The sequence below is a fragment of the Tachyglossus aculeatus genome, chromosome 10 (assembly GCF_015852505.1).
Source record: "Tachyglossus aculeatus isolate mTacAcu1 chromosome 10, mTacAcu1.pri, whole genome shotgun sequence".
Lineage (NCBI taxonomy): Eukaryota > Metazoa > Chordata > Mammalia > Monotremata > Tachyglossidae > Tachyglossus > Tachyglossus aculeatus.
Genome location: NC_052075.1, coordinates 59,587,432 through 59,603,103, shown reverse-complemented (window position 1 = coordinate 59,603,103; position 15,672 = coordinate 59,587,432). Strand labels below are relative to the sequence as shown.

At 53.0% G+C, this 15,672-nt stretch overlaps 1 protein-coding gene and 2 non-coding genes across 3 annotated transcripts; all 3 read left to right on the top strand.

Moving 5' to 3' along the window:
* Positions 1–1,887: 1,887 nt before the first annotated feature.
* On the top strand, positions 1,888–8,762 carry ATP5F1B (ATP synthase F1 subunit beta). Its single transcript, XM_038753190.1, has 10 exons — positions 1,888–2,027; positions 4,582–4,770; positions 5,733–5,907; positions 5,997–6,118; positions 6,372–6,556; positions 7,360–7,518; positions 7,604–7,726; positions 7,876–8,088; positions 8,233–8,434; positions 8,528–8,762. The coding sequence occupies exons 1-10, from the start codon at positions 1,889–1,891 to the stop codon at positions 8,623–8,625; spliced, it is 1,605 nt and encodes a 534-aa protein (XP_038609118.1). The 5' UTR covers position 1,888; the 3' UTR covers positions 8,626–8,762.
* Positions 5,450–5,524, top strand: LOC119933934. The gene has a single exon (XR_005452801.1). It is a non-coding gene; the product is annotated as a small nucleolar RNA SNORD59 (small nucleolar RNA).
* LOC119933933 lies at positions 6,205–6,278 on the top strand. Its single transcript, XR_005452799.1, has one exon. It is a non-coding gene; the product is annotated as a small nucleolar RNA SNORD59 (small nucleolar RNA).
* Positions 8,763–15,672: the final 6,910 nt, after the last annotated feature.

Below are 15,672 nucleotides of genomic sequence, written 5' to 3'. Positions count from 1 at the left end.
GTGCCCTGCACACAGTAAGCGCTCAATAAATACGATCGATGATGATGACTGTCCCTATATGTTGCCAATTTGTACTTCCCAAGCGCTTAGTCCAGTGCCCTGCACACAGTAAGCGCTCAATAAATACGATTGATGATGATGATGACTGTCCCTATATGTTGCCAATTTGTACTTCCCAAGCACTTAGTCCAGTGCCCTGCACACAGTAAGCGCTCAATAAATACGATTGAAGATGATGATGACTGTCCCTATATGTTGCCAATTTGTACTTCCCAAGCGCTTAGTCCAGTGCCCTGCACACAGTAAGCACTCAATAAATACGATTGATGATGATGACTGTCCCTATATGTTGCCAATTTGTACTTCCCAAGCGCTTAGTCCAGTGCCCTGCACACAGTAAGCGCTCAATAAATACGATTGATGATGATGATGACTGTCCCTATATGTTGCCAATTTGTACTTCCCAAGCACTTAGTCCAGTGCCCTGCACACAGTAAGCGCTCAATAAATACGATTGAAGATGATGATGACTGTCCCTATATGTTGCCAATTTGTACTTCCCAAGCGCTTAGTCCAGTGCCCTGCACACAGTAAGCACTCAATAAATACGATTGATGATGATGACTGTCCCTATATGTTGCCAATTTGTACTTCCCAAGCGCTTAGTCCAGTGCCCTGCACACAGTAAGCGCTCAATAAATACGATCGATGATGATGATGACTGTCCCTATATGTTGCCAATTTGTACTTCCCAAGCGCTTAGTCCAGTGCCCTGCACACAGTAAGCGCTCAATAAATACGATTGATGATGATGATGACTGTCCCTATATGTTGCCAATTTGTACTTCCCAAGCACTTAGTCCAGTGCCCTGCACACAGTAAGCGCTCAATAAATACGATTGAAGATGATGATGACTGTCCCTATATGTTGCCAATTTGTACTTCCCAAGCGCTTAGTCCAGTGCCCTGCACACAGTAAGCGCTCAATAAATACGATTGATGATGATGATGACTGTCCCTATATGTTGCCAATTTGTACTTCCCAAGCACTTAGTCCAGTGCCCTGCACACAGTAAGCGCTCAATAAATACGATTGAAGATGATGATGACTGTCCCTATATGTTGCCAATTTGTACTTCCCAAGCGCTTAGTCCAGTGCCCTGCACACAGTAAGCGCTCAATAAATACGATCGATGATGATGATGACTGTCCCTATATGTTGCCAATTTGTACTTCCCAAGCGCTTAGTCCAGTGCCCTGCACACAGTAAGCGCTCAATAAATACGATCGATGATGATGACTGTCCCTATATGTTGCCAATTTGTACTTCCCAAGCACTTAGTCCAGCGCTCTGCACACAGTAAGCGCTCAATAAATACGATCGATGATGATGCCTGTCCCTATATGTTGCCAATTTGTACTTCCCAAGCGCTTAGTCCAGTGCTCTGCACACAGTAAGCGCTCAATAAATACGATTGATGCTGATGATTGTTATTACTGATGGAGGGTGGGCCGCAAGTCACGGTCACCGTGACCCGCGGCGTTGCCGACCAAGGGCACAGGCCCAAGGGCACAGCGGGCCCAAGCACGTGTCTCCCGGCGCCTTTTCCGGCCTGTGACTGACGTCCCTTCCGGCCAATCACCTCCGGGATCCCGGAGGGTTGGCCCCCGGGATCAGTGGGACCAATGGGAGCCAGGAGGAGGGTGAGTGGCACCGCCGTTGTCCAATAGGAGGGAGGGAGGCGGCGGCCAACGGCCGCGCCGCCTGGGAAGACGGGCGGCGGCTCCGGCCAATGGCAGCGCAGGGATCGGGGAAGTCCCCGCCCTCCGGGCGGTGGAGGGTCCGCGGGGGCCCGCTGCGGCGCTCAGTCGGCTGCGGGACTCCGCCATGTTGGGCCTGGTGGGGCGCGCCGTCGCGTCGGCCTCGGCCTCGGCCTGCGGGGCCCTGCGGGGCCTCGGCGCCTCGTGCGCGCCCATGGCGCCCGCCCAAGCCCTGCTGAGGGCCGCCCCGCCCGCCCTCCAGCACGGTGAGTGGCGACAGGCCCGTGACCTTGACCCGGGGCCTGGTCACTGTGACCCCACTGTCCCTAGCTAGTCTATTGATTTCATTCCGTTAGCATGTTTGGTTTTGTCCTCTGTCTCCCCCCTTTTGGACTGTGAGCTCACTATCCATAACTATTCTATTTATTTTATTTTGTTAGCATGTTTGGTTTTGTCCTCTGCCTCCCCCCTTTTAGACTGGGAGCCCGCTGTCCCTAGCTATTCTATTTATTTCATTTTGTTAGTATGTTTGGTTTTGTCCTCTGCCTCCCCCCTTTTAGACTGGGAGCCCACTGTCCCTAGCTATTCTATTTATTTCATTTTGTTAGTATGTTTGGTTTTGTCCTCTGCCTCCCCCCTTTTAGACTGGGAGCCCGCTGTCCCTAGCTATTCTATTTATTTCATTTCGTTAGCATGTTTGGTTTTGTCCTCTGTCTCCCCCCTTTTAGACTGTGAGCCCACTGTCCCTAGCTAGTCTATTTATTTCATTTTGTTAGCATGTTTGGTTTTGTCCTCTGTCTCCCCCCTTTTAGACTGTGAGCCCACTCTCCCTACCTATTCTATTTATTTCATTTTGTTAGTATGTTTGGTTTTGTCCTCTGTCTCCCCCCTTTTAGACTGTGAGCTCACTATACATAGCTATTCTATTTATTTTATTTTGTTAGCATGTTTGGTTTTGTCCTCTGCCTCCCCCCTTTTAGACTGTGAGCCCACTGTCCTTAGCTAGTCTATTTATTTCATTTTGTTAGCATGTTTGGTTTTGTCCTCTGTCTCCCCCCTTTTAGACTGTGAGCCCACTGTCCCTAGCTATTCTGTTTATTTCATTTCGTTAGCATGTTTGGTTTTGTTCTCTGTCTCCCCCCTTTTAGACTGTGAGCCCACTGTCCCTAGCTATTCTATTTATTTCATTTTGTTAGTATGTTTGGTTTTGTTCTCTGTCTCCCCCCTTTTAGACTGTGAGCCCACAGTACATAGCTATTCTATTTATTTCATTTTGTTAGCATGTTTGGTTTTGTCCTCTGTCTCCCCCCTTTTAGACTGTGAGCCCACTGTCCCTAGCTAGTCTATTTATTTCATTTTGTTAGCATGTTTGGTTTTGTTCTCTGTCTCTCCTTTTTAGACTGTGAGCCCACTGTCCCTAGCTATTCTATTTATTTCATTTTGTTAGTATGTTTGGTTTTGTCCTCTGTCTCCCCCCTTTTAGACTGTGAGCCCACTGTACATAGCTATTCTATTTATTTCATTTCGTTAGTACGTTTGGTTTTGTTCTCTGTCTCCCCCCTTTTAGACTGGGAGCCCACTGTCCATAGCTATTCTATTTATTTCATTTCGTTAGCATGTTTGGTTTTGTCCTCTGTCTCCCCCCTTTTAGACTGTGAGCCCACCGTTGGGTAGGGACCGTCTCTATATGTTGCCAACTTGGACTTCCCAAGCGCTTAGTCCAGTGCCCTGCACACAGTAAGCGCTCAATAAATACGATTGATTGATTGGTTGATCCGCCAAGCTAGCTCTCTTCAAGGCCCTACTGAGAGCTCACCTCCTCCAGGAGGCCTTCCCACACTGAGCCCCTTCCTTCCTGTCCCCCCCATCTTACCTCCTTCCCTTCCCCACAGCACCTGTATATATGTACATATGTTTGTACATATTTATCACTCGGTTTATTTTACTTGTACATATCTATTCTATTTATTTTATTTTGTTAGTATGTTTGGTTTTGTTCTCGGTCTCCCCCCTTTTAGACGGTGAGCCCGCCGTTGGGTAGGGACCGTCTCTATAGGTTGCCAATTGGACTTCCCAAGCGCTTAGTGCAGTGCCCTGCACACAGTAAGCGCTCAATAAATACGATTGATTGGTCCGCCAAACTAGCTCTCTTCCTTCAAGGCCTTACTGAGAGCTCACCTCCTCCAGGTGGCCTTCCCAGACTGAGCCCCTTCCTTCCTCTCCCCCTCGTCCCCCTCTCCATCCCCCCCATCTTACCTCCTTCCTTTCCCCACAGCCCCTGTATATATGTTTGTACGTATTTGTTACTCTATTTTACTTGTACCTATCTATTCTATTTATTTTATTTTGTTAGTGTGTTTGGTTTTGTTCGCCGTCTCCCCCTTTTAGACTGTGAGCCCACTGTTGGGTAGGGACAGTCTCTATATGTTGCCATCTTGTACTTCCCAAGCGCTTAGTCCAGTGCTCTGCACACAGTAAGCGCTCAATAAATACGATTGATTGATTGGTCCCGCGCCTGGTGGAGGGGCCGTCGCGGTTAGGCCTGACCCCGATGCCCGCCGCGCCCCCACCTGCAACCGTCAATCAATCGTATTTATTGAGCGCTTACTGTGCGCAGAGCACTGGACTAAGCGCTTGGGAAGTACAAGTTGGCAACATATAGAGACAGCCCCTACCCAGCAGTGGGCTCACAGTCTAAAAGGGGGACCAGCCCTTGACAACGGGGGGAAGGGTCGGTGACCTTGGGGGCGTCCGGGGGGGGGGGGGGTCCTCAGCCTCCCACCCGCGGTTGTCCTCTCTGACCTCTAACCCCTCCGGCAGCCAGGAAATATGCGGCCCAGACCTCGCCCTCCCCCAAGGCCGGCGCCGCCGCCTCCGCCGGTCGCATCGTGGCGGTCATCGGCGCCGTGGTGGACGTCCAGTTCGACGAGGGGCTCCCCCCAATCCTGAACGCCCTGGAGGTGCAGGGCAGGGACACCCGGCTGGTCCTGGAGGTCGCCCAGCACTTGGGTAAGTGAAAGGCCTCCAGGAGGCCTTCCCACACTGACCCCCTTCCTTCCTCTCCCCCTCGTCCCCCTCTCCATCCCCTCCATCTTACCTCCTTCCCTTCCCCACTGCACCTGTATATATATATTTGTACATATTTATTACTATATTTTACTTGTACATATCTATTCTATTTAATTTTGTTAGTACGTTTGGTTTTGTTTTCCGTCTCCCCCTTTTAGACTGTGAGCCCACTGTTGGGTAGGGACTGTCTCTATATGTTGCCAACTTGGACTTCCCAAGCGCTTAGTACAGTGCTCTGCACACAGTAAGCGCTCAATAAATACAATTGATTGATTCCTCTCCCCCTCGTCCCCCCCCTCCATCCCCCCCATCTTACCTCCTTCCCTTCCCCACAGCACATGCATATATGTTTGTACATATTTATTACTCTGTTTTACTTGTACATATCTATTCTATTTATTTTATTTTGTTAGGATGTTTGGTTTTGTTCTCTGTCTCCCCCTTCTAGACTGAGCCCACTGTTGGGTAGGGACTGTCTCTATATGTTGCCAACTTGTACTTCCCAAGCGCTTAGTACAGTGCTCTGCACACAGTAAGCGCTCAATAAATACGATTGATTGATTGATAGGTAAATGAAACCCCCCCAAGCCTGGCTCCAGCCTGGCCTCGTCCTAACCCTCCTCCGCTGATGACCTTTTCCCAATGACTTTCGTTCTTCTGAGCCTGCTGAAGCCGCTCTTAGGGTCTGAGGAGACGGGTCAGGGCAGGCGGGCTGGCCGCAGGGCCCGGCACCCTTAGTCTAACCCAGTGCTCTGCGCCCAATAAATATTACCGGTCGACTGTCTCTATATGTTGCCAGCTTGTACTTCCCAAGCGCTCTGCACACAGTAAGCGCTCAATAAATACAACTGATTGATTGATTGCATCTGACCCTGTTCGTGTCTGTCCCCACCCTCCTGCAGGGGAGAGCACCGTCCGCACCATCGCCATGGACGGAACCGAGGGGCTGGTGAGGGGCCAGAAGGTTCTGGACTCCGGCGCCCCGATCCGGATCCCCGTTGGACCGGAGACCCTGGGCCGCATCATGAACGTCATCGGGGAGCCCATTGATGAGCGAGGCCCCATCAAAACCAAACAGTGAGTTTTGGGGCGGCGGTCGCTCGGGGGGTCGGGGGACGGTGCCTCCTACTCCCCCCATTCGTCGGCGCCTTCCCCTTGCGCTGCAGGTTCGCCGCCATCCACGCCGAGGCCCCGGAGTTCGTCGAGATGAGTGTTGAGCAGGAGATCCTGGTCACTGGCATCAAGGTGGTGGACCTGCTGGCCCCTTACGCCAAGGGAGGCAAGATTGGTAAGCGCCCCGGGGCTCTCGACTGGGCGCGACCCCAGGCCGGGGACGGTCCGTCCGACCGACCGCCGCCCGTACGGGAGATGCATCCTTCGCTGATGAGTTGACTCTTTGACTTTCGTTCTTCTGAGTCTGCTGAAGCCATCTATCTGTTCTGAGAAGGAGATTGGGGTGTCCCCCCCCGCCCCCGTCGACTTCAGAGACCCCTGAGACCTGGCCTCCCCCGCTCACGCCCTCTCTTGTCCTCCCTCACCAGGTCTGTTCGGCGGCGCGGGCGTGGGCAAGACAGTGTTGATCATGGAGCTGATCAACAATGTGGCCAAGGCCCACGGAGGCTACTCGGTGTTCGCCGGGGTGGGCGAGCGGACCCGAGAGGGCAACGACCTGTACAACGAGATGATTGAATCTGGAGTCATCAATCTGAAAGATACCACATCTAAGGTGGGTAGGGGTGTGTCCGTGTGTGGGGCGGGGTTGCCGCCTCCGCGGCCGCTGTCCTGACTCTCACTCGGACGTCCTTTTCCTCCATCGGTTAGCGGTGTTTCCTGAGCCGTTCTGTGTGCAGAGCGCTGTACTGAGTGCTCGGGAGAGTACAGTACAACAGAGTTGATGGACACATTCTCTGCCCACCAACCAGCTTACGGTCCAGAGCGAGTATAGGAGAAGCAGCGTGGCTCAGTGGCAAGAGCCCGGGCTTTGGAGTCAGAGGTCATGGGTTCAAATCCCGGCTCCGCCAGTTGTCAGCTGTGTGACTTTGGGCAAGTCACTTCACTTCTCTGGGCCTCAGTTCCCTCATCTGTAAAATGGGGATTAAGACTGTGAGCCCCACATGGGACAGCCTGATCACCTTGTATCCCCCCAGTGCTTAGAACAGTGCTTTGCACGTAGTAAGCGCTTAACAAATACCATCATTATTATTATTATTATTATTATTATAGTACCATATGTAGACGCAATCCCCTGCCCTCAAGGCGCTTAGTCCAGCAGGGGAGACGATCCCCTAAAATCAAACAGCATTCGGGGTGCTGACCCAAGTGGATGGAGGGGATGACAGGGCGGTGGGGACGACACGGTCCTTATTCCCGGTGGGGAGAGAGACAATCACGTGAGGCATAGCCATGTCATGGGTACTCCACATGAAATGGTTGAGGACTCAACAGCGGGACCCACCAGAAGTTCGCCTTTCGGCCAGACCTCGGCCCGTCTGACTCCGTCTCCTGCCCCCGCCGATGTACCGGCTGCAGGTTGCGCTGGTGTACGGACAGATGAATGAGCCGCCCGGTGCCCGGGCCCGCGTGGCGCTGACCGGCCTGACCGTGGCCGAGTACTTCCGTGACCAGGAGGGACAGGATGTGCTGCTGTTCATCGACAACATCTTCCGCTTCACGCAAGCTGGTTCTGAGGTGAGGTGACGGGGGCGGTGGGCACCGGGGTCAGGCTTCGCCTCATCGCCCTTCACACCCCCTCACGCTCACCCCTCCCCGACAGGTATCGGCGCTGCTGGGTAGGATCCCGTCGGCGGTGGGCTACCAGCCCACTCTGGCCACAGACATGGGCACCATGCAGGAGAGGATCACCACAACCAAGAAAGGCTCCATCACCTCTGTGCAGGTAAAGGTGGAGGCTGAGGCAGCTGCCTTGAGTGTCTTAAATGCTCCCTCCCCTTCAGACAGACTGTAAGCCCCTACTCACTGTATCGTACCCCGCCACCCGCATTTCACGCAGTCGGTGCTTAGTACGCCCCACTGTTTGCCCACCAGGCCATCTACGTGCCGGCAGACGACTTGACCGACCCGGCCCCTGCCACCACCTTCGCCCACCTGGACGCCACCACCGTGCTGTCCCGTGCCATTGCCGAGTTGGGCATCTACCCTGCCGTAGATCCCCTGGATTCCACCTCCCGTATCATGGACCCCAACATTGTGGGCACCGAGCACTATGATGTGGCCCGGGGTGTCCAGAAGATTCTCCAGGTGAGGGCCTCTTCCTGTGCCCGAAGGCCGGGCCGGGAGTGGCCTTATTATGGGCAGGGGGGTGCCGGTCCAGCTGGAGGCTGCCCTAGCCCCCCAGGGGCGTAAAGTCAGTCCCTAAACCCTCCCCCTTCCTCTGCTCCCTAGGACTACAAATCCCTCCAGGACATCATCGCCATCCTGGGTATGGACGAGCTGTCGGAGGAGGATAAGCTGACGGTGTCTCGGGCCCGCAAGATCCAGCGTTTCCTCTCCCAGCCCTTCCAGGTGGCCGAGGTCTTCACGGGCCACCTGGGCAAGCTGGTGCCCCTGAAGGAAACCATCAAGGGCTTCCAGCAGATCCTGGCCGGTGAGGAGGCTGAGCGGGGAGGCAGGGCCCGAGGCGGGGTGGGTCGTCTGGTCTGCTCCTCCTAACGGCCCCGTCTTCTTGGTCCCCGTGCAGGCGAGTACGACCACCTCCCCGAACAGGCCTTCTACATGGTGGGCCCCATCGAGGAGGCCGTGGCCAAGGCCGAGAAGCTGGCAGAGGAGCACTCGTGAGGGGCCCCGCTCCTCTTCCCCCCTCTCCTCGTCCTCCACTCCCCCAAGGAAGCAGGCGCTTGCGGTGGCCTCGGGGATACCTCGAGGCTGGTCTCAAGAGTATTTAAAGTTTCCAATAAAATGTCCACCCCACTGCCGTCCGTCCGTGTTTCTTGAGGAGGGGAGGGGGTGTCTGGGGCTTCCCTAGAGGATGGAGGCCAAAGGGAAAAGAAGGGAACTCCTCTCCTGCCCTATTTTGAGTTGAAGGGCGGGTGAGGTGGCATAACTGTGGAGGATCTGAGAATGGGGTGGGGGGGTTGCCCTGCCCACTTCCCATCCCCCCCCAAGGCTGAAGTGAAGCTGGGTGTGTAGCCGGCCGCCGCCCCATTTCCCTTATTCGGGTAACTAGGGTGTCCACGCGGCCCCAAAGGGGGAAGGGAATAAATACGATTGATGATGATGATGGAAGGGTCGTGGGGATCCCGGTCGCCCCAATGTCCCTGCGGCCCTGACTCGGGGAAGGCCCAAGATGGGGCGAGCCCACTGTTGGGTAGGGGCCGTTTCTATATGTGCCAACTTGTACTTCCCAAGCGCTTAGTACAGTGCTCTGCACACAGTAAGCGCTCAATAAATACGATTGATTGATGGGGGGGCAAGTCTGCCTGAGCCCGACGTGGCGGCCGCGCTGGGTCCCGCCCGCTGGGGGGCGCTGCCGTTCCGCCTGGAGGAGGCCCCGGCCCCCCCCCCCCCCACCGAGCACGGGGATGGACAATCAATCAATCAATAGTATTTACTGAGCACTTATTGAGCGCTTACTTGAGCACAGACCGGATGCGGGTGAAGAGACTCGCCCCCGCAACCCAGCACCCCCGGCCTCTCGCCCCAGGTGGGGTGGAGGGGACTTGCACTCAGTACAGTGTTCTGCACACAGTAATAATAATAATATTTATTAATCATATTTATTGAGCACTTACTGTGTGCAGAGCACTGTACCAAGCGCTTGGGAAGTACAAGTTGGCAACATATAGAGACAGTCCCTACGCAACAGTGGGCTCACAGTCTAAAATCAATCAATCAATCGTATTTATTGAGCGCTTACTGTGTGCAGAGCACTGTACCAAGCGCTTGGGAAGTACAAGTTGGCAATATATAGAGACAGTCCCTACCCAACAGTGGGCTCACAGTCTAAAATCAATCAATCAATCGTATTTATTGAGCGCTTACTGTGTGCAGAGCACTGTACCAAGCGCTTGGGAAGTACAAGTTGGGAACATAGAGAGACAGTCCCTACCCAACAGTGGGCTCACAGTCTAAAATCAATCAATCAATCGTATTTATTGAGCGCTTACTGTGTGCAGAGCACTGTACCAAGCGCTTGGGAAGTACAAGTTGGCAACATATAGAGACAGTCCCTACCCAACAGTGGGCTCAGCGCTGACTATGTGCAAAGCACTTTTAAGCTCTGGGGAGGTTACAAGGTGATCAGTACAAGGTGATTAGTACAGTGCTCTGCACACATTAAGCGCTCAATAAATTTGATTGATCAGGTTGTTCTTGGTATACAGTGCTCTGCACACAGTAAGCGCTCAATAAATACGATTGAAGGAATGAATCCCCATTTTCCAGATGAGGTTACTGAGGCCCAGAGAAGTGAAGTGACTTGCCCAAAGTCACACGGCTGACAAGGCTGCGATTTGAACCCATGACCTCTGACTCCAAAGCCCGGGCTCTTTCCACTGAGTCACGCTGCTTCTCTCAAAGAGTAAGCCCTCAATAAATACGATTGAATGAAGTAGGGGGGGTTTATCCTCTGACCTTTTACCCCCCCCCCCCAAGAAAGTTAGCGGGGGGGGGGGGGGGGGGGTGTCTTGTTCTCTGTCTCCCCCTTCTAAACTGTGAGCCCTCTGTTGGGTAGGGACTGTCTCTATGTGTGGCCGACTTGTACTTCCCAAGCGTTTAGTACAGTGCTCTGCACACAGTAAGCGCTCAATAAATACGATTGATTGATAGGGATTGTAACCTTTGCACTTCCAGGCCTTTGACTTGACCGGGGAAGGCGGTGGCCGTTGTCACGTGCGGTCGGGCCGTTGTCTCGTGGCTCGGTGGAAAGAGCCCGGGCTTTGGAGTCCGAGGTCGTGGGTTCGAATCCCACCTCCACCACAAGTCCGCTGTGTGACCTTGGCCAAGCCACTTGACTTCTCTGCGCCTCGGTGACCTCATCTGTAAAAATGAGGATTAAGACTGTGAGCCCCACGTGGGACAGCTTGATCACATTGTATCCCTCCCAGCGCTTAGAACAGTGCTTTGCACATAGTAAGCGCTTAACAAATGCCATCATTATTATTATCTCGCCAAGAGATAATAATTCGCTAATGGAAAAATAATATAATTATTAATAATAATAAGAGATAATAAGAGATAACAAACGCTCTTGGGGGCAGCCCGGTGAAGTTCCCAGGTCCGGGACGCTTCTTCCTTCCTTCCTCTCCCCCTCATCCCCCTCTCCATCCCCCTCATCTTACCTCGTTCCCTTCCCCACAGCACCTGTATATATGGATATATGTTTGTACAGATTTATTACTCTATTTATCTTGTACATATCTATTCTATCTATTTCGTTAGTATGTTTGGTTTCATTCTCTGTCTCCCCCTTCTAGACTGTGAGCCCGCTGTTGGGTAGGGACCGTCTCTATATGTTGCCGACTTGGACTTCCCAAGCACTTAGTCCAGTGCTCTGCACACACTAAGCGCTCAATAAATACGATCGATTGATTGATTGATTAGTATGTTTGGTCTTGTTCTCTGTCTCCCCCTTCTAGCCTGTGAGCCCGCTCACAGTATGCGCTCAATAAATACGATTGACGATGATGATGACTGTCTCTATGTGCTGCCGACTTGGACTTCCCAAGTGCTTAGTCCGGTGCTCCGCACACAGTAAGTGCTCAATAAATACGATCGATTGATTGATTGATTAGTATGTTTGGTCTTGTTCTCTGTCTCCCCCTTCTAGCCTGTGAGCCCGCTGTTGGGTAGGGACCGTCTCTATGTGTTGCCGACTTGGACTTCCGAAGCGCTTAGTCCAGTGCTCTGCACACAGTAAGCGCTCAATAAATACGATTGATTGATTGATTGATCGGAGGCCTTCCCAGACTGAGCCCCTTCCTTCCTCTCCCCCTCAACCCCCTCTCCACCCCCCCATCTTACCTCCTTCCCTTCCCCACAGCACCTGTATATATTTATATATGTTTGTACATATTTGTTACTCTATTTATTTTCCTTGTACATATCTATTCTATTTATTTTAGTTTGTTAGTATGTTGGGTTTTGTTCTCTGTCTCCCCCTTTTAGACTGTGAGCCCACAGTTGGGTAGGGACCGTCTCTACATGTTGCCAACTTGGACTTCCCAAGCGCTTAGTCCGGCGCTCCGCACACAGTAAGCGCTCAATAAATACGATTGATGATGATGATGACCGTCTCTGTGTGTTGCTGACTTGGACTTCCCAAGCGCTTAGTCCGGTGCTCCGCACACAGTAAGCACTCAATAAATATGATTGATGATGATGATGACCGTCTCTATGTGTTGCCGACTTGGACTTCCCAAGCGCTTAGTCCAGTGCTCTGCACACAGTAAGCGCTCAATAAATACGATCGATTGATTGATTAGTATGTTTGGTCTTGTTCTCTGTCTCCCCTTTCTAGCCTGTGAGCCCGCTGTTGGGTAGGGACCGTCTCTATGTGTTGCCGACTTGGACTTCCGAAGCGCTTAGTCCAGTGCTCTGCACACAGTAAGCGCTCAATAAATACGATTGATTGATTGATTGATCGGAGGCCTTCCCAGACTGAGCCCCTTCCTTCCTCTCCCCCTCAACCCCCTCTCCACCCCCCCCATCTTACCTCCTTCCCTTCCCCACAGCACCTGTATATATTTATATATGTTTGTACATATTTGTTACTCTATTTATTTTCCTTGTACATATCTATTCTATTTATTTTAGTTTGTTAGTATGTTGGGTTTTGTTCTCTGTCTCCCCCTTTTAGACTGTGAGCCCACTGTTGGGTAGGGACCGTCTCTACATGTTGCCAACTTGGACTTCCCAAGCGCTTAGTCCGGTGCTCCGCACACAGTAAGCGCTCAATAAATACGATTGATGATGATGATGACCGTCTCTGTGTGTTGCCGACTTGGACTTCCCAAGCGCTTAGTCCGGTGCTCCGCACACAGTAAGCGCTCAATAAATACGATTGATGATGATGATGACCGTCTCTATGTGTTGCCGACTTGGACTTCCCAAGCGCTTAGTCCAGTGCTCTGCACACAGTAAGCGCTCAATAAATACGATCGATTGATTGATTGATTAGTATGTTTGGTCTTGTTCTCTGTCTCCCCCTTCTAGACTGTGAGCCCGCTGTTGGGTAGGGACTGTCTCTACATGTTGCCAACTTGGACTTCCCAAGCGCTTAGTCCAGTGCTCTGCACACAGTAAGCGCTCAATAAATACGATTGATTGATCGGAGGCCTTCCCAGACCGAGCCCCTTCCTTCCTCTCCCCCTCGTCCCCCTCTCCACCCCCCCATCTTACCTCCTTCCCTTCCCCACAGCACCTGGATATATGTATATATGTTTGTACATATTTGTTTCTCTATTTATTTATTTATTTTCCTTGTACATATCTATTCTATTTATTTTAGTTTGTTAGTATGTTTGGTTTTGTTCTCTGTCTCCCCCTTTTAGACTGTGAGCCCAGAGTTGGGTAGGGACTGTCTCTACATGTTGCCAACTTGGACTTCCCAAGCGCTTAGTCCGTTGCTCCGCACACAGTAAGCGCTCAATAAATACGATTGATGATGATGATGACTGTCTCTATGTGTTGCCGACTTGGACTTCCCAAGCGCTTAGTCCGGTGCTCCACACACAGTAAGCGCTCAATAAATACGATTGATGATGATGATGACCGTCTCTATGTGTTGCCGACTTGGACTTCCCAAGCGCTTAGTCCAGTGCTCCGCGCACAAGTAAGCGCTCAATAAATACGATCGATTGATTGATTGATTAGTATGTTTGGTCTTGTTCTCTGTCTCCCCCTTCTAGACTGTGAGCCTGCTGTTGGGTAGGGACCGTCTCTATGTGTTGCCGACTTGGACTTCCCAAGCGCTTAGTCCAGTGCTCCGCACACAGTAAGCGCTCAATAAATACGATCGATTGATTGATTGATTAGTATGTTTGGTCTTGTTCTCTGTCTCCCCTTTCTAGACTGTGAGCCCGCTGTTGGGTAGGGACTGCCTCTATGTGTTGCCGACTTGGACTTCCCAAGCGCTTCGTCCAGAGCTCCGCACACAGTAAGCGCTCAATAAATCCGATTGATGATGATGATGACTGTCTCTACGTGTTGCCGATCGACTGGTTGATTGATTAGTATGTTTGGTTTTGTTCTCTGTCTCCCCCTTCTAGACTGTGAGCCCACTGTTGGGTAGGGACTGTCTCTGTATGTTGCCAACTTGGACTTCCCAAGCGCTTAGTCCGGTGCTCCGCACACAGCAAGCGCTCAATAAACACGATTGATGATGCTGATGCTGCCAACTTGGACTTCCCAAGCGCTCAGTCCGGTGCTCTGCACACAGTAAGCGCTCAATAAATACGATTGATTGATTATTATTCTTTATTATGATCCCGCCAAGAGGCCGGCCCGCCTCGGGCCTAGCGCTCCGGGGAGCGGGCGGGGTTGGGGGCGGCCCGGTGGTGTTCCCAGGTCCGGGCCGCTTCTTCCCCCGCCCCCGGATCCGGTTTCTTAGCCTCTCCGCTGGTGGCTGCTGTCCCTTTAAGCGCTCCCCCCGTCCCCGGTGCCCCGGTCCCCCGGTCCCTCCCGCCGCCGGCGGCCCCGGGGCTCCGCCACCTGCTTCTGCTGGCCGCCCGGTCCGGCCCGGTGCCCAGGTGAGATCCGGACCCCCTTCCCTCCCTCCTTCCCTCCTTCCCTCCCTCCTTCCCTCCTTCCTTCCCTCCTTCCCTCCCTTTCCCGGGGATCCCCCGGCGGGCCCGCCCCCGCCCCGAAAGAGGGTCGCTCTCCTCCCCCGGCTGGGCTTTCCCCGGGCAAGGGGAAGAGGGCGGCCCAGGGGTAGCTCCACGTCAATCAATCGTATTTATTGAGCGCTTACTGCGTGCAGGGCACTGTACTGAGCGCTCAAGGGGTGGAGGGTCAAGGAGAGCCGAGCGGAGTAACCCCCACCCCCCACCCCTTTCCTCCCGCCCTTCTATAATAATAATAATGTTGGTATTTGTTAAGCGCTTACCATGTGCCAAGCACTGTTCGAAGCGCTGGGGTAGGCACAAGGTAATCAGGTTGTCCCACGAGGGGCTCCCAGTCTTCATCCCCATTTTACAGATGAGGGAACTGAGGCCCAGTGAAGTGACTTGCCCAAAGGCCCCCAGCTGACAAGTGGCGGAGCCGGGATTTGAACCCACGACCTCTGACTCCAAAGCCCGGGCTCTTTCCGCTGAGCCACAATGCTTCTAGACTGGGAGCCCACTGTTGGGTAGGGACCGGCTCCATATGTCGCCAACTTGGACTTCCCGAGCGCTTAGTCCAGTCCCCTGCACACAGTGAGCGCTCAATAAATACGACGGATTGATTGATTGTGGGGAATCGGGTGAGGATCGTTGTGGGACCCTCCCGGCCTTCCCTCCCCGCCCTGGGAGCTTAGCGCTTAGCACAGTGCCCTGCACACAGTAAGCGCTCAATAAATACGATGGATTGACTGAGAGGAACCGGCCCACACGGAGTCCCGTTGGGGCTGCGGGAAGGAACGGGGACAGGGAAAGGGGCGGAAGGCCTCCCCCTCAACCTTGGATGGGGTCTTTCAGGGTTGGGGTTGGGAAGGAGGGCGAGGAAAGGCCCGTCCCCCCACCCCCTCAGGAGGGGGGTGCTTAGTACAGTGTTCTGCACACAGTAAGCGCTCAATAAATACGATTGATTGATTGATTGATTGATTGAGGGGCTCCAGCTGAGTCAGCCCGCCCCGTTCCCCTCCTGCCTTCTCCCCCCTCCGGGATGGACGGGACGGGACGGGACAGA